Source organism: Phascolarctos cinereus, unplaced genomic scaffold (assembly GCF_003287225.1).
Source record: "Phascolarctos cinereus isolate Bilbo 61053 unplaced genomic scaffold, phaCin_HiC Scaffold_4;HRSCAF=312, whole genome shotgun sequence".
Lineage (NCBI taxonomy): Eukaryota > Metazoa > Chordata > Mammalia > Diprotodontia > Phascolarctidae > Phascolarctos > Phascolarctos cinereus.
In genome coordinates this window covers 136,654,365-136,676,115 of record NW_027555847.1, presented here as the reverse complement: position 1 = coordinate 136,676,115, position 21,751 = coordinate 136,654,365, and the positions used below count along the sequence as shown (strand labels likewise).

Here is a 21,751-nt window from a genome sequence, read left to right as displayed (position 1 = left end):
AATCCTTTCCAGATTGGAGTACCTGCCCCAACTTGCTCTCCACTTATAAAGTCTTTGAAAATCCAGTGTCATTTCTATACCATGATGAGGCATCGAGGAAGGATGTCAGGACGAACAGCTTTGCTGTATATAATACCTAAAAATGGAAACAACCCAAGGGTCCTGGGGTGGAGGAATGTCTAAGCGAGACTGTTGTACTCTAATGCTGTGGAAATTCTATCACCACTTTAAGAAAGATAAATATACTAGGTCACGAATGGGATCATAGATTGAGAGCTAGGAGCCACATAGTTCAAGCTCTTCATTATGCAGATGAGGGAACTGAAGCCTAAAGAGGCTGAGACTTAGCTCAGGGTCACAAAGCTAGGGTATGAATCAGGTCTGCTGATTCTTGCTGACTTCTAATCCAGTTCAGAAGGCACAGAATCATACAACTGTAGAGCCGGAGGAAACCTTAGATTATTGAATTTATAATGTCAGCGTTAGAAGGGTCCTCAGAACAGTGAATCATAGGCTCTCAGCTGAAAAGGGACCTTAGAGACTCAGGCTCCCTACCCCTGCAGGTCCAACTGCTTGATTTTATAGGTGTCACCTCTGGTGGGATGGCAACAGAGAGAGACAAGGACACCATAGCAAGAGAGGGAGAGAGCCAGAGGACCTGGATTTGAATCCTGGCTCTGTTTCATATTTTTGAATGACCTTTGATGAGCCACTCATACCATCTTTGGGCCACAGATTCCTCATCTATAAATTAAGGGGGTTGTACTAGGTCATTGGTTTCCAAAATGTGCTCTAAGGATCCCTGGTGAGTCCTGAGACTCAGGGAGTCTCTGTAAAGGTCAAAACTGTTTTCATAAGAATATTAAGGGGTTTTAATTTAGAAAACAATAAATATCTATAGGTATAGCCCACATAAACAAAAACTCTTTGGAAGGTCTTTAATTATTTTAAGAGCATAAAGGAGTCCTAAGACCAAAAAGTTTGAGAATTGTAGGACTAGATGATTTTCATGGTGCCTTTCAGCTCCAGACCTCATCATCAGTTCCTCATCTGTAAAATGGGGATAACAATGTTTGCAAACTACCTACCTCTCAGGTCAATTGTGAGAAAACTGTTTTGTGAGTCACAAAGAATTCTAAAAAATTGGAGCTAATGGGATTCTTTTTGATTCTGGTTCTCCCTCTGGTGACATCTCTCACTGCATCCAAATAAACAGGACCCCAGGTACTCAGCCTATCTCTCTCCTGAACTTATCAAAGCCCACTGAATATTCTATTCATCCCTTTGGGGATCCAGCCTCTCTCTTTGACCCCTACCCATCCAACTTCCCACTCATCCTTTTCTGAAATCTTTTAAACTAAGGATGACAACCTTAGTCTTAGACTGGCATACAACTAGCCCTAGAATTTCAGTATGACCCTTAAAAGCAATTGTGTGCATGTGTGTGTGTGTGTGTGTGTGTGTGTGAAAACCAACAACTTGTTCTGGCTTATTTAGATTTTAAGATTAAAATTTATATCATGTATTTACATATTTCCTAGAGATGGGAAAGCATGGGATGTGTTAAAGGAAGGGCAAATCATCTAGTCTGGCTGGAACACAACATACGTGAGGGTCAGTGATATGAGATATAAGGCTACAAAGATTGGAGGAGGCTTGTGGAGAGCCATCTAAGACCCTCAGTCTGTGTTCATGTTCTTCCACACTTTCTGGGTGTTTGACAAAGCTCTGTCAACCCTCTCTGATTAAAGCTGTGAGATGGACAGAGGCTCTCCTCTCTCAAATGTTCCCTGGCTTATCTGAGGGCTCTTTGACATTCACCATCTCTATACTTGTTCTCTCAGGAGTCTTATCCCAGCTTTTGCTGCCTCCAGTCTGCTCCCACTAGGCTTGAAGCACCCACCCTAATCTCACCTCTACCTATTGGTCATACTCATTTTCAAAGGTTACCTCCTCCTTAGAGCCTTCGGTGATCTGATTTCCTCCTCCAAATTTTCCTCCCCCCATCCTGTCAGCACTTTGCCTAAACCTCTCCCATGGCCCTGATTTGTCCAATCATCTGTTCTCTGATAGACTATGAGTTCTCTGAGCCGCCTGTCTTATCTCTGTATCTCAAAAGAGCCTACTGCAGAACACTGAACATAATAAGTACATAAAAACAGGATCAGAAAAGGTTTGTAGGACTGAATGGTTTCTTCCCAATCATTATCATCTGGGTATTTTTATTGCAAATTTAAGCAGCTACCTATCCAGCCCCACATAAAACAGTAATTAAATAAGCATGGTTTCTGTACTGTGGACTTTGCAATTAAAAGAATACATTGATACAAAGAGACAGAAGGCTCCCACACACGCTGGAGCAGAACCAAAAAACTCAACAATCCCTCACTGTATAAATGAAATAAAGGGCCCCTGTCCAGCCAGAGAGATGAAGGGAAGGGAGTATGCTGTTTGGCAGGGTGGATACCAAGAGAATTTCTCCACTCTGTTAGGGAGGGCTTCATGGAGGAAACAGGATGGGCTTTCTATTAACCCCTGCAAAACAGGGATGACTTCTAGATCTCCCTTTCTTTCTACCCTGATTTGGCTAAGCACACCCTCTCCCATTTTTTTCTGTTATTTTCCCATTCCCGTCATCATCCAGAACAGGAATTCCTAAACTGGAGTCCATGGACCCCCAAGAGGCCTGTGAAATTAGATGGGAAAAAATTGTATCCTTATTTTCACTTATCTCTAACTGAAATCTAGCAGTTCTTTCAGTTATGAATGTAGGCAACAAACACTCTAAGAAAGGTGCTATAGGTTTCACCAGAATGGCAAAGGGGTCTATAACACACACACACACACACACACACACACACACACATACACACAGGGGGGGGGGAAGAAGAGCCTCTGATCTAGAACATAGAACAAAGAATGCCAAAGACAAAAGATATCTTGGTACGTAGAACATAGGATATTAGAGCTACAATGGATTACACAATCAGTCCATCCCTCCCATATTGCAGATGAGGAAACAGGCCTTGCTTAAGGTTATACAGCTAATTGGTAGCAGAGCAGGGATCAGGACCCAAGTCTCTTCTCTAGGGCTCTTTGCTGACAACTAGGTGATACAATGGCCAGAGCACTGGGCCTGGAGTCAGGAAGACCTGAGTTCACATCTCATCTCAGACACTTACTAGCTGTGTGACCTAGGGTAAACCATTTAAACCATTATCTGTCTCAGTTTCCTAACTGTAAAATGGGAATGAAAATAGTACCTGCCTCAGAGGGTTGTTGTGAAATATTTATAAAGTGTTTTGCACAGCACCTAGCCTGTAGCAGGCACTTAATAAATGTTTATTCCCCAGCTTTTCAAACCCTGGCATCCCCCTCCACTCACCCAACACACCCTCTAAATTCATGATTCCTGTTATTGCTGTTGCTGACCCTAACCAGGATACATTCCTTTTTGCCCAGTTTCCCCCACAAGGGAGAGGTGCTAGTGAGAGGCAGGCAGAGTTATCCCTGGGACACTGGAATACTGAGAAAGGGGAGCCGGCTCTAGTCGAGGCCATGCTATAAGTTTTGTGTAAGGAGTGGAGAGTGACTGGCCAGCTGATAAAGCAAACAAACCATAAAGCTGTCACTCACATACGTGTGATCAGCATCCCCCCAAAAGATGACCACAAAGGCAGTCCCCCTTTCCTTTAAAGTTCCCTATCCTCTCCATCCAGGTTGCCTTTGCAGTGACTTCACTCACTCATCAAGTGTGCCCTGGATGTGCTGTTGGACCTGATTCACCAGGCCAAGATGTTCAGGTGTGGGGCACATGCTGAGCAAGGAGAACCTTCACACTATAGGCCAGTGAGCTTGAGTGATTCCTAGAATTCTAGAACATGGTTTGTGAACATTTAGACAGGCAGGTAGTGATCACTAAGAACCAGCATGTCTTCATCAAGATCAGGCCATGACAAACTTGATTTTATTTCCTTTTTTTTAAATGGAGTTCCTAAGAGAGTTCCAATACATCAAGAGATCTGGTATCTCATAGGTGTGGGTACTCTGGCCAGATCAAGTTCCATTCATGGTTTCTTATCTTCCAGGACTCTCACCCATGTCTTCCCTAAAAATCCCTAGAGGTACATGCTCTAATTCCTCATGGTAGGGATGGAAGTGACCCTGAATTTTCAAAGGCAATGCCAGTGAAGATTAAGCTAGAGAAAGATCTTGCCTGTTGAACAAGCTTCAGGAATGGGATTAGAAACAGATTGTCATCCAAAAGACCAACCTAGATAATTATAGAAAGGTTCATCACCAATAGGGTGGCCAGTAGGTAATGAATTCTTTGGCCATGTGAACTCATGAAACCTTATTCTCTGCTAGGTACTCTTCTATCCAGTGACACTGACCTTCTTGCTGTTCCATGAACAAGACACACCATCTTTTGGCTCTGGGCATTTTTCCTGACTGTCCCTCATGTCTACAATGCTATTTCTCCTCATCTATGCCTTCTGGCTTCTCTGATTTCCTGTAAGTCCCAACTAAAATTCCATCTTCTACAAGAAACTTTCCCCAATCCCACTTAATTCTAGTGCCTTCCCTCTGTTAATAATTATATATTAATGCTGTATGTAACATGTTTGTAATTTATTTGTTTGTTGTCTTTCCCATTAGATTGTGAGCTGCTAGAGAACAGGGATTGTCTTTTGCCTCTTTTTGTATCCCCAGTTCTTAGCACCATGACTGGCATATAGTAGGCACTTAATAAATGTTTACTGACTGATCAGATGGAATATATTTAGACTTCAGCAAAACATTTGACCAAGTCTCCCTCTTATGCTATCTTTGTGGAAAACTAAATATTATGAGGTGTGGTCTTAGAGGATGAAGACAGTAAGGTGGATACAGAACCAATTGGACCTTAAGAATAGTTCCTAGTGAGTCTATGTAAATTTGGAGGGGAGCCCTCTAGTGGACTGTCCCTAAAATCAGCCCTTGGCCCTATGCAGTCTTAACAGTTTTATCAAATGACTCAGATGAAGGAATAAATTGAATGCTTATTAAATTTGCAAATGACATGGAGCTGACAAGAACTGCTAACACACTAGATAACTGTCAGGATTCAAAAAGATTTCAACAGGCTAAAATGTTGGACTGCTGACATTTAGTTTGCATAATATAAATTTTACACTTTAGTTCAAAAAGTCAGGTTCACAAGGACTGGATGGAGGAGATATGGACAGAAACAAGTTTGTGATCTGAAAGTTTTTATGGACTGCAAGCTCAATGTAATGATGATAGTAATATCTTTTTGTTGTTGTTCAGAAAAATGAGGTGGAGAGGGGCAGCTAGGTGGCGCATTGGTCAGAGTATGGGCCCTGGAGTCAGGAGGCCCTCAGTTCAAATCCAGCCTCAGACATATAACACTCACTAGTGTGTGACTCTGGCCAAGTCACTTAACCCCAATTGCCTCACCAAAAAAAAAAAAAAGAGCTGGAGAAGGAACTCCACTATCTTTGCCAAGAAAGCCCCAAATGGGGTCATGAAGAGTCCAACATGACTGAAAAAGAACTGAACAATTACAGTATCTTTAAAGTTTACAAATCGTGTGTGTGTGTGTGTGTGTGTGTGTGTGTGTGTGTGTGTGTGTGTGTTCTTCCTAGCTGCCTCTGACCAGGCAGGTAGGACTAGGAACAATGGGTTGGAAGGTGCAAAGAAACAGATTTCAGGTTACTGTCAGGACAAACTTCTTAATGATTCTAGAGATGTCCCAAAGTTGAACGAGCTGCCCCGGGACATAGTAGGTTCCTCTTCATCTTCGGTCTTTAAGTAGACTCCAGATGACCACTAGTCAGGTTCTGTGGAGATACTTTTTCTGGTGCGGACAGGAGTAGATAGCAAGCTTTTACATCCCGTGATTCCTTCCAATTCAGACTTTCCAGAGCTCTCCCCGGGTAAGCAGACAGCGGCTGAGCTACCGCCACGTGCTGTTGCCAACTAGGGACCTTCAGGGCTTGTTCCTCGGTGGGTGGGGAGGGGCGGGGCTTCGCAGCTGGAAGGCCCGCCCCGTGGTTACACTGACGTCGCCCGGAGAGCGGGTAGGCGTGGCCTAGAGCCTCGCCAGACTACGTAACACATACGTAATGGAAATGGGGTAGAAGCGGCGCCGCTCATTGGTGAATCCATCATGGGGAGGCGGGGCTGGAGGCATTCCCGGGCGGAGCCTGCGAGATCATTTGGAATTTTTGGCGCGAGAAGGCGCCGCGCGCGCGCATGAGCCCCTCCCAGTTCCACCGATTCCTCCGCGCGCTGGAGTCTCTGGGACTTGCCGACGTCTGGACCCTCCCCTCCCCTTCCCTGTCCCTCCTCCCTCCCCCACTGCGCGCGACCCTGAAGGCTGGCCCCGTGCCTTACCGGCTCATCTGGGGCACCCGGAGCAGGAGCCCGAGCCCCACCTGGCGGTGAGCGTCTGACCCCTGACCCTGAGGAGACCCCTGACCTTCGGTAACAGCCCCAGCCCTGGCCTTCCGAGCTCCAGGTACTGCGGGCTCGCTCCTGTCAGGGCCCGCCCCTGTCAGGGCCCGCCCTCAGCCCCTCCTCCAGGGCCCCTTCCCCTCCCTGACAGCCTTTGCGTCCAATCTTCCCTCTGCCCCGCCCCCCAAGCCCCTTCCCCTCCTTGACAGCTCTTTATCCCCCAGTCTCTCGGCCCCGCCCCTCCCTGGCAGCTCTTCCTCCCTCGGCCTCACCTCTTCCCTTCCCTCTCTTTACCAGCTTTCCTTCGGGACCCCCAACCCTTCCCTGGCCCCGACAGTCAGGACCCCCAACCCTTCCCCTCCTACTCAGCCCTTCTTCCTCGGCCCCTGCCGTGCTCTTAACTCCCTGACGGACCATTCCCTGGTGCTTAGCCCTCCCTCCCCTCGCTCAGCCCTTCTCAGACTTCCTAGATAGCCCTGCTCCCCTCCCCCCAAATCCCTCCCTCCCCCCGTCCCTCTGCTTCCCCGCTCCCCAGTATCCCTCCCTGCCTCTGTCTTCCTGCTTCCTCCTCCTCCTGTGGCAGCCCTTCCCCTTCCCGGATATTTCCTTGACCTCCGAGACAGCTCCTTTCCCCCCAACCTTGGATAACAGGCAGCCTGTCCCTTCTCTACTCCTTGCTGTCGCCCAGGTGGCCTTCCCCCGTCATGGACCCCCTAAACTAAATCGCCCCATTTCCAATAACAGCTTCCTAGGCTCCCGCACTTCTTCCCAATAATAACCCCTGGGTCTCTGGTTTCCCCTCACCTGAATGACAGACACTCCCCCCTCCCGAAAGGGTAGCCGCTTGAGCAAAATCCCATTTCGTTTTGTGAACTGTTATTTTAACTGTGGAACTTTCCTTTCTAAGGAATGTATGACCTTTTAACCATCTCCTTTTGACTGTACGTTTATAGCATTTGGTTTGCCAGGATTTTAAAGGTCTAGAGGACAGACAGGTATGGTGGAGACCGACCCCTCTGACATGGATCATTACATATGGTAGCTAGGGATGTTTGGCTTGTAGTTACTAGAGGAGAGGAGGGAAGGACTGGTTCTGAAGCCGTTTATCAGGCTTTGCTTGGTTTGAGCAGGCCTGGTTGCAGGTTATCCTGTGCTGTTTGGACTTATTTTGCTATGTCTATGTGTCTGTATCTGTGTGTGTTTTGGTAGGATCCCTTTCTTCAATGCAAGCTGTCACATACTGTGACCCAGGCCTTCTGCTTTCAATCTAGCAAAACATTTATTCTAAGTAGTTACTATATTCAAGAACCTGTGTTTGTTATTGGGGATACAAAAAAGCATCACTGACATATTTTTAGCCCCTCCAGGAGCTTACCATCTAGTCAGGGGATAAGACACATACACAGATATCTATATGTTGGCATGTGATTAAGTGGATAGGAGGGGTCAGATAGAGTGACAGGAGAGATTTAGGGTAGATAGGGGAAAATATGAAGAAAAGGCCCCTTGAGTTGGATCTTGAAAGAATGGAAGAATTTCCACATGCAGAGATGTGGAGAGGTTGCATTTGGACGCATCGGGAGCAACATCAGCAAATGCTCTAGGGTTGGAGAGAATATATTGAGGAATATAATTATATTGAAGAATGATAAATGGTCCAGGAATGTAGAATGCCAGAAGGGTTATATAATGAGAAATGACTGGAAATGTAAGTTGTTGCCAGATTGTAGAAAGTCTTGAGTGCTAAAATAATTTAATCTTAATTCTGTAAACAATGGGAAGACCTGGAAATGTAAGTTGTTGCCAGATTGTAGAAAGTCTTGAGTGCTAAAATAATTTAATCTTAATTCTGTAAACAGTGGGAAGACTTAAGTTTTGTCATTTGTAAGCTATTTCTTATGATGATTTAACCTGCTTTAAGTTTTGTTTCCTTTGTTTTGTAGGGTCTCCTGTGCCGGTCATGCCAGTCCCAACAGAAGGGGCACCCCCACCCCTGAGTGGTACTCCTGTGCCTGTTCCTGCCTACTTTCGTCATGCTGAGCCTGGCTTCTCTCTTAAGAGGCCTGGGGGCCTGAATAGAAGCCTCCCACCTCGGCCCCCTGCCAAGGGGAGTGGTTCTGTCAGTCGATTCTTTCCTCCTCGAACACCTGGCTGGAGCCAACCCAGACCCAGAGGAGTTTCATTCCGGGGTGGGCCCTCAGGAGCATTGCGGAGCCGAGGCTATGACCCAGACCGGCCCGAAGTCTTTCTTCCAGCAGAGTTTCCAGAGGCTTGGTCGACTGGGACGGGGTTCCTTTGGGGAGGTCTTCAAGGTGAGTGGAGGGATAGGAATTCCTTGGTCCTATAATTAAACTCCACCTCTTTTTTTTTTTCACTAAATTCTTTCAAGACCTTTCAAGGGAAACAATTATGTCCCTACTTTGAGCCCCATCTCCTAGTAAAGGTTCTAGCCCTAAGTTGCAGGTCTCAAAGTCATCTGCTTGAGACTAGCTTTTTCAAATGAAATTGATACAGGTGGTCTTTTTACTGTTCTTGACTTTGTATCCAGAGCTTCTTCCTTTTACTATGTTCAGAAATTTTCTAATGGCCCAACCCCAACTGAAACTTAGTCCTGAATTTCTGGAGCTTCCTAATCCCTTCTCCTGTTTGGCTCCTGGAGTTTAGAGATCTACTTTTATACATACAGTCCCCAAATGACTATTCCCCTTCTACTGATGCTGTTACCACATTTTGGTGCCCATTTGTGGCACACACTTCCTTTTTTCCCTTCTTCCCCTGTCTCCACATATATCAAAACACAGAATCACATATTTTTAGGGTTTATTTCAGAAGGAAAAGTAAACATACAAATTCAGAAGTAATATACTTAGATGTGTATGGAAATAACTTCATTTATTAAACACATACTACATGCAAAGTAATATACTAGACATTGAGTATTTAAAGATTAAAAAACAAACAGTTCCTGCCATCAAAGATCTGACATTTTACTAGGGTGATATGACATGTACACAGATAAGCAAAATATAAGATAGGGAATGAAGGGGACAAAGGAGAAATGAGACAAAATACTCTAGGAATGTTCAAGGAGGGAGAGGACTAATAACTGGGAGGATTAAGGAAGGCTTCTTGGAGGTAGCCCTAAGTTGAAAGAAAGCTATCTTGTCCTAGATTTGTGACATCTAGCTTCCTTTCTAAATTGTTCCATTTATATATTCCTAATTTGGTCATAATACTGTCTCCTGGAGTGTTTGCTTCTTCATAGTTCCCAGATGGGGATAACATCTTCAATCTCAGAAAATCCACAAAACTGATTTTCAGAGTCACTCATCTAGGTTTAAAGAATTGAACTTATTGGACCATTCCTCAATGCCAGGTTTATTCTTAGCCAATTAGTAAGTCTTCCAATGGCAGGGGTGGCTTGTTTTGTTCTGTTCACATTACTAGATGATCATTTTAGTTAACTTCTACTTTCCTAGTCTAAGGGACAAATAAATACAAATGAGGGGAAAAAATTACAATAGTCTCATAACATAAAAAAATCAGTATTATTTCATCTAATATCATTTGTCACCCCCAAAGTTGACAACAGAAAATCCCTTTCCTTATATATTCTCCTTATTTTACTATTGTCCCCAAATCTTTCCCCACTAGGAAACATTAATATCATAAGATTTGGCTGGTTTCTTTCCTACCTTCAATGTTTTCCTTAGATTCTGACCTAGCTACCTCAATTCTAATCTCTTTATCCCTGAGTCTGTGATATATTAGTATTGTACTGATGTTATTTCCGTCCTCCCTATAGTCACGTCCTCTCATATGGGTGTTAAACTCAGTTGTAAACTCTTCCCTCTCCAGAGTTGGCAATATCTTAAGTGTCCTACCTGCCACTGGTTTCTAGGTTCGCTCCAAGGAAGATGGCCGTCTCTATGCTGTGAAACGTTCAGTCTCCCCATTCCGGGGTCCTCAGGACCGAGCCCTCAAGTTGGCAGAAGTTGGGGGCCATGAAAAAGTGGGGCGGCATCCCCGTTGTGTTCGTCTGGAGAGAGCTTGGGAAGAGGGTGGGCTCCTGTATTTGCAGACAGAGCTATGTGGGCCCAATCTACAACAGCATTGTGAGGCTCGGGGATCTGGCCTACCTGAGGCCCAGGTTTGGGGTTATCTTCGGGACACATTACTGGCCTTGGCACACCTGCACAGCCATGGACTGGCCCACTTGGATGTCAAGCCAGCTAACATTTTCCTGGGGCCCCGAGGCCGCTGCAAGTTGGGAGACTTTGGACTGCTGGTGGAGCTGGGGGCAGCTGGGCCTGGTGAGGCCCAAGAGGGTGATCCCCGTTATATGGCTCCAGAGCTGCTTCAGGGTTGCTATGGGACAGCTGCAGATGTGTTCAGGTAGGTAGGAGAAGGAAGATGAAGAATCAGTCTTTGGGAGTTGGGACAGGGAGGTGGTGGGGGGATTGTGTAGAGATAGGCTGAGGAGACCAAAGACATTTTATCCCATCAGGCCAGTTATCATATTCTTAGGGAACAGGCTAGGGTTTTCTAAGAGAAGGGATGTTATTCTATTACTAGGAGAATTTTTGGAAGGAATTTCTGACCCTGAAGATGATTGAGCTCCAGGTGAATGTTATCCCTGAGAAACTTGGATGGGATTACCCAAATGATGCTGAGGCCATGTTTCTAGAGCCTGGAATAAATTTTACTTAATGCCTCTTAATGAAAATGAAAAATGCCCGTGGATAAGGAAGTGTTATGCTATGTCTCAAGAATGGCCTGAAGGCATTAGGTCACTTTATGGGAGTCTCCAAAAATAGACTCCTGACCAGTGAGTAGCTTCTCCTTTCCAGGTGATCATTAGGAAGCGTGTACAGCTGAAGGCAGAATTCCCTTTTCCATTCTGCGCAGGGACATTATTGTTAAAAAGTAGCAAGGGGCCCTGAAAGACTGGGGGGATTAGAATTCTGGGGGAGTCAGTTGCCTTAGATTCCACACTATGTCAAGAAGTGGCATGCCTAGGTTTCTGTGTGTCAAGTTATTTGGAGAAAGGCTCCAGGGGTAGTGACCATTCCCAGGAACTTCAGCAATCCTACTCCATTCCTTGCCCTACTAAGTGCTCTTTAAGACTTCTACAGTTTCTCTATAAAAGATATTGAGGCCTTCTGTTGCTATGTGTAATATATGTAGCTGCCATTTCCCTCTTGTGCTTTTGGGATGAATAGGGATACTTTATCCTGGGGTATAGACACAAGTAAGTTAGTTTCTGTGGGTTAATACTGCTCTTTTTCCCAGCTTGGGCCTTACCATTCTGGAAGTCGCCTGCAACATGGAGCTGCCCCGTGGTGGGGAGGGCTGGCAGCAACTCCGGAGGGGTTATCTGCCCCCTGAGTTCACTGCTGGTGAGTAGAGGCAGAAGGAAGAGTGGCAAGAAGCACCAAATGGCAAGATATCCTTTCATAGTTCTGAAAAAGGGGTTCGACCTGGATTCCAGGGTAGACAGAAAGGGTACACTTTGGTTCTTATGTATCAGGAGGGCTGGGAGAATGCCAAAGAAAATACCACTTATTTATCACTGCTGCAAAACTGGACCATGAAGTAATTGAGTTCTAGTTCTGGGAATAAGTTGTGGTAGGTGTTGAAAGAAAGTCTTTCTTGGGTACTTGGAAGAACCACATTTGGGTTCTGAGAGAACAGGTTCTTGAGAAGTGGGCTAATTTATCCCTGTTTTTATCCATAGGCTTGTCCTCTGAGCTGCGCTCTGTCCTCGCCATGATGCTAGAACCAGACCCCAAGAAGCGTGCCACAGCTGAAGCCCTGTTGGCCCTGGAGGTCATAAGGAAGCTAAGGCACTGGGGGGCCCTGGGAGGCATAGCCCATGAGGTCCTGAGTCGAGGTCGAGCCTTATGGCAAGTAAGTTCCATAGACTGCTGTTCCTACTAACATTTCTGAGTACTTCCATTCCTTCAAAAGTTCTGTTTTAGAGTTGTCACCTCCACTTCACCTTTTTTCCGTAGGGTTTCCTTTCTCTGCTATGCTGGTTATGGCACAGCCTGGTTCACCCGGCCAGCTGGCTCCGCCCCCTGGGCCCTCCAGCTACACCTCCCAGCTCCCCACTTTCTAGCCTCCTTCTAGACAGTAGCATCTCCAGTGACTGGGAGGATGACAGCTTGGGGTAAGTCAACTTAGACTCGGGGAGAAAAGGGTGGGCTTATAACTTTGTAGAAAAATTGCCTGAATCTGATCTTTCTGCCTTTCTTTATATCCATAGTATCTGACAAGTAGTAGGCATTTAATTAAATGCTAGTTGACTAGACTAGGTCAAGTTAGAATTCATATTTCTGACATTCTGTCCTTACTATGAAGCTTCCATCACATGCCTTGATGGGCATGAGTGGTGATGGCAGTATTCTAGGAGCTGGGTTTCACAATGTTATGCTAAATCTCATTATGTGAAATTCCAGTTTGTTTCAAACACATATCTCTTGTTCAGTATAGAAACAGATGTGATCAAGTAGGAAACTGATTTGTTTCACCTAACCTTGTAGGCTCTAGTTTAAGATGTTTTCATACTTAAGTTGTATCGTATTTATCTGATGAATACTATTAGGGTGTTATCTATGCATCTAATAGTGTCTAATGTAGTGGAGCTATGTTAAGACATTCCAAATACTTAGACAAAAGGAAAAGTGGAGCAAATATTTGTTCAAGCTCTTTCTAGAGCTGGAAGACCCCAAAGTATAAGAGAAATTATTTGACGAGGAGCAGATTGCACGTGAGGTCTTTTAGTTGGGAAAGTGCCACATAAGCAAACTGCTAGAGGGAGATAATTCCCAGCAAGCATAATCTGCAAGTATATAACAGTGTTTACCTGGGATAGCTACTATAGTAACCCCTTTTTTCAGTTAATGGCATTTTTTTTCTTTAGTAGTATATTCCTGATTTTTATTAGTCAATGGTTAAAAAGATTAAATTTACAAAATTTACTTAACCTGGGGTCTATGAGCTTGTTTTCAAAACTACTTTGATAAATGTACTTCAATACAATTGAAATCCATTGTTATCCTGTATATCTTACAGATTTGAAAACATTATTTTGATAAAGGGTCCACAGACTGCAGACTGCTAAAGAGGGTCCATGACACAAAGAGGTTAAGAACCCTTGCTCCAAAGCTAGCCTTGTGTTCCTCTTCTAGAATCTTATGACTTTCAGGGGGATATTCTCTGATGTGCTCCCCAGATCCCCTTCCCTATTTTGTTCAAGTTCTTCTGTCCCCTACAGCCCCCCACTGTCTCCAGCGATGATCCTAGCCCGCTCCCCTGGGGGTACTTCCACCCCTCGAAGTGGTTCCCCTGATGTCAGAGGTGGACGGAGGATAAGGTGAGGAGTACCTGAGTCTGAAAGGGGGAGAAGAAAACCCAAACTGGGAGATAGCTGAAAACTGGGAGATGGGAGCAGTCAAAAGACAAGTGAGAGCTGAATCCTTAGATTCTGGGTGGGGCATCCTTGTGTGCAAGGTGAGACAAAAGGGCTGGTTGGTGGAATGAGTTCTGGCCTTCACTCTTTTCTTCCCTCCTTTCACCTCCTTGCCTGCAGGGACCCCCTGGACCTAAGTGGCATCAGCCCGGAGCTGCCCCAGGGTCCCTCCTTTGAGCCCCGAAACCTCCTCAGCCTCTTTGAGGATTCACTTGACCCCAACTGAGGCCCAACCAAACTCTAGTCTGTTTTTAATCTTTTTATCCTTGTTCCTCACTCCAGGGCTCTCTTTACTTTGGGAGCACTTCTGTATATAGGCCTATGCTTTCCACAGGTTGGGGAGGCGGTTGGCAGTGGGTAAGGGACAGTTTTTCTTCTAGGATCCCTTCTGTAAATTTTGGAGATGGCATAGTCTAATAAAAACTATTTGAATCTTGGGGGCTCTTGGATATTCTTGTAATTGAAACTACTAGAAATCGCCTTTATAGAATCTTTAAAGAGTGACCCTCAAAACAGTTTCCTGATCAGCTCATCCTGCTCCATTTATTGATTTATCCTTAGTTCTACCAACCCTAAAGATAAGGTCTAGGGTGGGAGACATTCCTGTTCCAAAAGGCCAGCATCCTCATACAAGAAGACTGCAGATTGGAGTTGCATCTTTATCAGGAATTGAGAGGTTTCCAAGTCTTACAAGTCCAACAGTCAAAGAGCACCATCCTTAGGCAAAAAGTGCTGGAGTTTAGACCTGGGCAGTTTCAGTCCACAGGTGAGACTTAAAGTTTGCTTGGGCATTTAAAAACCCTCTGGATCCATCTTATGCAGAGTAGAAAAAGCCTGAATTCTTGGACCAGAGAGCTAGTCTTTTGCCCTAGTTTAGGAGTGGTTGTTATAGTCTTTGTAAGAAGCTGAATTTTCTTCTGCAGGGACCACCCTGGCCCAATCCTTGTGCAAAGAGGCCTTGTGCAAGAAGCAGACATCTTGGTGTTTGGTATCCTTAATTCCATGGTTGTTTGTGTGTATAGGAGGTTTTAGGAGGAGAGAGGGAAGGGAAGAATCTCAGAGGTGGAGCTTGTACGAAATTAAATATAAGGGGCTAGCATGCCAGGGAAGGAGACTTTAGTTGTGCAAATGCTCAAGGCCACCAGATACTGGAGGAGCTGGGGAGTCCTTCACTGCTCCCCATCCAATTTAGTGAAGAACAGAAGGGGTTTAGATAACAGGTAAAGTTACTGATTACTGGCTCTGAGAAGGGGTGGCAAATATGCAGACATCTAGAGTTGGAAACCTAGATGAAAGCTTAGCTTCAGAATTATAAAACATATAGCTTGCCCCTCATTTTACAGATAAGGGACCTAAGGCCCTATGACTTGTCTAAGGTCACAGTACAAGACAGCAGAATAGTGGAGGACTATAATCCACTGTTTCCTGATGCTGTCAGTCATTCAGTCACATCATACTACCTCTTGGGGTGAGCCATCATCAGAGAAATAGCTCTATAAAACATGACAGGCTGTGAGAACCTATTCTGGAGTAGATGAAAATAGTAATGAATTCTATAGAGCTGGACAGCCCTCTACAGTCCTGAGGAAGGAAAAGAGTACAAATTTAGGGAATTCAAATGACAGCCTTTGGTACTCTAAAGAAGAGCTTGTGATTAGGCAACAAGAGAAAGCTCCACAGAACCTGAAAAGGGAGATCTAGGGAAAAACAAGGCTATAGATTTTGGGGGGCCTTGAAGGAAAAAAGGAACCTTCTACAGCTTCAAGGAATGGGAGCATTATTTTGCAGATTAAAACAGCTCAGTCCGTGGGACACGCATGGCGGGCAGCCCAGAGCAGATCAGGTACAACACCAGCATGCAGTTGTAGGATGGAGCCAACACTGAGCAGATGCATGATTTGATGGGAATTACCCCAGTAGTCAAAACGACCAGGCCCCCAGCGTTCAGGCAGCCTGGCCACATTCACTAGCCCCCCAAGCAATGCTAATGCGTCCATTCGAAGATAGCAGGGCAGGGATCCTGGGGCTCCTGCTCCCAGCCCCATCCCTCGAGCCCCAAACACCAGCAGTCGTGCTCCTGCCTGCCAGCCAAAGGCCCGAAGCCGGGCACTAGTTGAGGGGGCAGTGAGGGCTCGCCAGCCTGCCAACCCAGATAAGAGAGTATAGCCCACCAGGGCTGCTGGACGCAGCCAAGGTCGACAGGCCAAGGTACAATGGATGATGGGTAGGGCCCCTAGAAAGAGAAACAGAATACAAAAAGTGATGAGTGAGAAGCTTTCAGTCTCAAGCCCTTCCCAAGCCCCACAAAAATAATCCAGAAGCCATCTCTCCCCTTCTATCCCCCTCTCTCTACCCAACTGTCTATTGCCCTAATTCATCAAAAGGTGGGACGAGGTCAACCCCACCCCAGCACCCAATTTCCCCTCCCCCTTTCCCGGCTCACCGAGGGTGTTGACGAGGCAGACCCCACACATGTCGAGGGCAAGAAGCCGGGCGTAGACAGGGCTACCCCCACGGTGGCACATGAAGAGGTGGTAGAGCACAGAGCCTGCAGGGGGCGCCAGGCAGGCCACACAGTGTGTTCCCCCCAGCCAGCCGCCCCCTCCCAGCTGTCCCCAGGGCATGGTCAGGGGCAGCAGCACCAGGAAACCCAGGAGGGCCAAGCCTGTTGGGAGGGGGAGGAAGGAGGAGGTAGAGAGACGTAGGGACAATATCAGCCAGATTGTTGTGTTATCCAGCTCTTCCCATAACTTCTTCCAAAGCACAGTCCGGGGAAATAAGAAATTTCAGCCTTTCCAATGATTTTTATAAAAGACTAGGGAAACCAAGCTAAGGATGGAAGTAGAGACCAAAAGAGACCTAATTCTCTTGTTTCTAGTCACCTACCCTCTTCTCAGCTTCAAAAACTTCCAGCTTCTGATATCCTTACAACCTGGGTATGACTCAACTAGGCTTTGATTCTTTATCCCTCCCAACTTCCTTACTCTTTCACTACAATTCCTCTCTGTGGCCCACCACCGTGGTGGGCCCCACTCAGGGCCTGATTCAGAGACAGAACAAATGGGATCCGCTGTGGTAGAAAGAGTGGAAAAAACACTGGCCCTAAAATTAGGAACTTGAATTTGAATTTTCACTGAGCCAGTTCCTTGTTGTGTGACCTTAGGCAACAGTACTCAAATTTCTATAGCATTTTTAGGTTTACAAAATGGTTTCCTCACAACTATCTTCATTTTAGAGATGAGGAAATTGGCTGAGATGGGGGGAGTGTATAGCACACTACCTAAGCCTGTTTCTCTGTTTGTAAAATGTGAGACATTATCGATCCTGAAATAAATCTCCTGCATGAGGAAAGTAGCATATGAAATGTAAAGTTCTATGTAACATGAAATATTAATACTATTTTCCCACCTAATCCTTGACTTTGGCACTTGGCTGCCAGGCACCTGGGAAGCAAGAGGCTGGGACAACATTCTTGGTCCCAGAGTCCATAGGTAGCTCTCAGCCCAGGCTAGTTCAGGGGAACTCTTTCTATGCTCCCTGGAACAGCTCAAGGACAAGCCTAGTGAGCTCAGCAGCTGTGTCAGCAGAGCTCAGCCCTGACCAAGGCGGAGGGGCCCGAAGAGGGCAAGGGGGCGGCGGCCAAAGGCATCTTGGACCACCAGGAGGCGCTGTGGGACAGAGAAACCTCGCAGAGCAGGCAGCCGGCTCTGGGACGGGAAGGGACCCGAGTAGTCTTTAACGGAGAAAGCAGGGCCAGTTAGAGAGCTCCCAGGACTAGATTTACCACCGACCCCTTCCCTACCCCTTGCTCTCACACACCTCCTCTGGAAAACAACCGACCCCGGAATGAATGAACAGGAACTGAGGAAAATTGGCTGTTATGCCAAGACCGCCTGTGGGACCCCCACACAAGGGATTATGGGATTGATAAGGAACCAGGCTAATTCCCCCTAGGCTCAAGAGGGATTAGCCTAGGGTCACAACCCCACTCTGATACAGCTCCACCTCCCCCCCACCCCCCGCTATGGTCGCAAGGAGGTCATGGGCCCCCCCCAACACTTGAGGTCCTTTAGGGTGATGGGGGGGGCAGAAACTGGCCGAGCTTGGGGTCACAAACAATGGGAGCTTTGTCACACCAGTCCACTGTGCCAAAGTGAATGTCGCCCAGAAATCTGGTGTCTCATCCCTCTTCCCTCTCTCCCTCCATACCAATCTCCATCCACAGACCCAGGCATTTTTTCCCAATGCCATCTCCCTAAATAAGACTCTACTTCCTTCCCGGAAACTACACCTCCTGTCCCTAGTCTTTAAATCTTTCCCCCAAATCCTAATCCTCTCCCTGCTTTCTGAATTCCCCTACCCAAGGATAATCCCGATTTATAACCCGGGAGCAGCCGAATGGAAGGGGGGCAACTGCAGATAGGTTAACGGGATTAACCCTTCATCTCCCTGTCTTTCCTTTCCCCGACTTTTAGCAGCTGGGGACCAGACAGCAGGAAGCCTGAGCCCTGGGAACCCCCGGCTTTCCCATACTCTCCCTGGGCTCCGCCTGTCCCCTCGGTCCCTACGGCTACAGGCAAACCAGGGGATGGCAGCAGCTCCAAGGAGTGAAGGGGCCCGCACAGGACGGTCCTGGCAGGGGGCTGTGACGGCGTGACGCGCTGCGGGGGCGATGGGGGACAATAGGCGAAGGCGAGTGATGCTTGCCAAGAAAGGGGGCTTATTCAGCGTGGGAAACAGGAAGCAACCGCCGTGCGGGGATAGGGTATGCGGTAATCCGCGAGCTGGGCTCAGGACGCGGGGAAGGAAGGGGTGTCAGGAGAAAGGAAAGCTGGCAACGAAAAGCGGGCCGGGACAAGGGCGCAGAGTGGAAACTGGGCACCCCGCAGGGTGGGACAGCAGGGGAGCCGGGATGCACGGGTGGGGCCTGCCCCACCCGGGGGACGCGCTCACCGTGGGTGTAGATGTTGCCTAACTCGTTGTGCAGGTAGAAGAGGCTGCGCAGGCAGCCAGAGCCGCTGCTGGCCGGCCGGTAGCCCGTCAGGACGAACTTGTTGAATTGCAGGTGTGGGGGCGAGCTGGCCCAGTCCAGCAGCCGCGGGCCCGAGAGGAACGCCATGGCCCGGCCTGACCCGGCCGGAGCGCGGGGGTTCGTACGGAGGCGGGGCAGGGGGGCGCGCTCTCAGCAGCACCGGGGGACCCCAGCAGCTCGCCCCGCCTCCCCCAGCCCCTCGGTCTGCGCACGCGTCCCGCCCCCAGGCCTGGGGTCTCAGACTCTAGCCCACTCCCTTCTCGTGCTGCGCACGCGCGTCTTCGTTCTCGCGAAGAGAGCGGGGGGCGTCCCCGCTGCAGTGGCTGCGAGCCCGAAGCTGGGGAAGAGGACTCCACTGGCTGGGGTACAAAGAACTGGAGCGCGGCTGGGGGTACCGACTCGTGCAGGGGCTCTCCTGAGTCTCTTTTGACCCTTCCGCCAGCTTGCCAGTCTCCGCCGCTGTCTGTGCCGCTATCGCTGCAGCGGATGGGGCAGGAAGCGAGGCCCCGCCCTCCTTTTTCTCACCCCCTCAATCCCTCCGCGGTTTCGCGCTCTGGGATCCTGACGTCACTGCCTTCAAGGCCAATCGGTCCCTGGCCCTCTCGGTTTCTGGAAGCCGGGAGGGGGACCTCTCTGACTCCCTAGAGTCCGCCCCGGGACTGCTGCCCACGGCACAATCTCGGCCGCGGCGCTGGGTGTCCTTATTAGCATAATCTAAGCACGCCCCTCCCCGAGGGTGGGTATACTTTCAGAAACACGTGTTTAGCCTACTCCTTGATTTATGAGCGTAATTCACACTCTCCCTGGAAAGGGGGCAGGACCCCAGGTTCCGCCCCACCTCTTTACCCTGCTCTCTACAAACTTTCCAAAGGCCCAGGCAGGACTTTGGCTCTTCGGCGCTTCTCTTTCCTACGAGCTCTAGGAGGGGCCCAAGGTGTGGCTGTCACTGTGCAGGTGCTCAAGACTTTGGTCCCAATTGGGTGCCGCCTTCTGCAAAGATACCCACCCCCCTCACTCCCAGTACTGCACTGCCAGGCTGGAGCTCCCTCTCTGATTGTTCGCACAAGTCCTCACTCATTAATTGCACCATACTCTGGGATAGGGGTGAGGATTAGAAAGGGGAAAAAAGTGGAAGATAAGACTTTCGGGGTAGGGAGAAAAAAAGCAAGAAGAGATTTGGTTCTTGGCCTCAAAGCTCATCCTGATAGGGGACATAGGACCACACCCATATCTCAGCAGAAGCGAAACTATCCTGGTTCCTGGGGCAGACGTGGGCTTCCACCCACTTTGCTCTCCTGGTGCCTCGAGGCTCATGCCCAACATTCCCTACCACCCTGCAGACCATTCTTGGGCCACCCCCACACTCCCGAGCTCTGTCATTGTAGTACCCCTCCCCTGGACTCCCTTTCTTCTCAACCCTAACCTCCTGCTGTGGTGTAGACTGAATTAGCTGAAGGATAGGTTACTGTTACTGCAGTTGTAATGGGGTGGTGGGAACCGGACTCCAAAAAGCCCTAAGACCATGTCTAAGAACCCAGACTCTCCCCCAGAAAATTCTCACCTTGTTACAGGCACAGAATTGACCCTATAATTCCTTAGGTAAAGGACAGACACGGGGGTAACCTGCCCAAAGATTTTTGTCCTTGACTGGCCCAAGGACTGTCCCTCGAACCAGATCCCCAAGGTCCATGCCTCTGACAGCTAAACAAAAACTGTCATTTCTCCCTCAATGTTTGGTATCCACAAAGTTGTCTCTGCTGATTCCCTGAGTTTTCCCATCCATAGATTCCTGATGCTGGCTCCCAAAGGCACCTGGACCCCTTGCATTACCTAATGAGCATCCTTAACATTCCTTTCCCTGCCCCTTTTCTATATAAGCTTTAGATTCATTAAGTTGCAAGTTCCCCAAAGGAACTTTACCCGCTACTATTTACCTTACCAAAAAACTTTTGTCACTTGACCAAAAGAAGGCTTGAGTGTGTGAATTCATTCCTGGCAATTCTGCCTTGGCATTCTTGGGTTCCCAGCATCCCGAAACTCTTCAGTTGGACCACTCTTCTGCTGCATCCTCCACCCCAGACCCTGGACAAAATTTGCCCCCAGCCTAAGAATTCCCAAATATACTTCTGAGCAAGGGCTCAGAAAAATCAGTGTTCTCTGGGGTGCTGGAGGAGATAGGGACTTCAGCAGGGCCTTGAAAAATGAACAGGATTTTAATATCTGGAGAGGAGGTAGGAAAACTTCCTAGGCAGAAGCAGAAATATCACTTTGAATCTGCCACAGGTTCCTGAAAGCTTACCCTGGCTAAGGCTTTCTATTTGTTGCTATGTGGGAAGTGGAGATGAGTCAGACTTGTTTGTGCAGGATTTATTGATATCGGTTCAGTTATTAATTCAGAGCAGGTCTTCATAATGAAGAAAAAAAAACCTCATGCTCTTCAAATACTGCAATATTAAGGATGGTCAGACTTAGGTTAAGATTTGTAGGTGTAGGTGGCATAAGGATAATTATCCTCATTATGTAGTGGAGGGAACTAAGGTTCACAGAAATGAAATTATTTGCCCAAGATTATACAAATGAATTAGTATTATTAGCCCTGAGTCTAAAAATTAACTGTGGGTAGAGCCAAGCCTTGGGAGGCAGCAAGACAGTGAAGTCGAGAGTGACGGTTCAAAACCCTGCCTCAGACGTTTACAAGTTGTGTGACCCTGGACAAGTCACCTAACCTTTCTGTATCTCATTTTCCTCCTGTATAAAATGAGGGGAGTTGGACCCTATGACCTCCA

General features: G+C 47.5%; 2 protein-coding genes across 3 annotated transcripts; one reads left to right on the top strand and one right to left on the bottom strand.

The window, feature by feature from the left end:
• Positions 1-6,237: 6,237 nt before the first annotated feature.
• PKMYT1 (protein kinase, membrane associated tyrosine/threonine 1) lies at positions 6,238-14,370 on the top strand. The gene is given in 9 exon segments (XM_020995545.2): positions 6,238-6,523; positions 8,403-8,701; positions 8,703-8,771; positions 10,361-10,854; positions 11,752-11,858; positions 12,197-12,369; positions 12,474-12,631; positions 13,739-13,837; positions 14,054-14,370. Coding segments are annotated over 8 exon segments (1,488 nt in total). The 5' UTR covers positions 6,238-6,523; positions 8,403-8,419; the 3' UTR covers positions 14,160-14,370.
• Positions 14,371-14,449: 79 nt separating this feature from the next.
• Positions 14,450-19,646, bottom strand: PAQR4 (progestin and adipoQ receptor family member 4). Of its 2 annotated transcripts, XM_020995546.2 has the most exons (3): positions 18,887-19,645; positions 16,377-16,598; positions 14,450-16,166 (listed from the first exon to the last, which is right to left on the bottom strand). In XM_020995546.2, exons 1-3 carry the CDS (start codon positions 19,050-19,052, stop codon positions 15,733-15,735), a joined length of 822 nt encoding a protein of 273 aa, XP_020851205.1. In that variant the 5' UTR covers positions 19,053-19,645; the 3' UTR covers positions 14,450-15,732. The 2 variants fall into 2 exon arrangements, with proteins under 2 accessions (XP_020851205.1, XP_020851206.1); XM_020995547.1 differs by lacking the exon at positions 16,377-16,598 and having other exon boundaries at positions 18,887-19,646.
• Between the last annotated feature and the right edge of the window lie 2,105 nt (positions 19,647-21,751).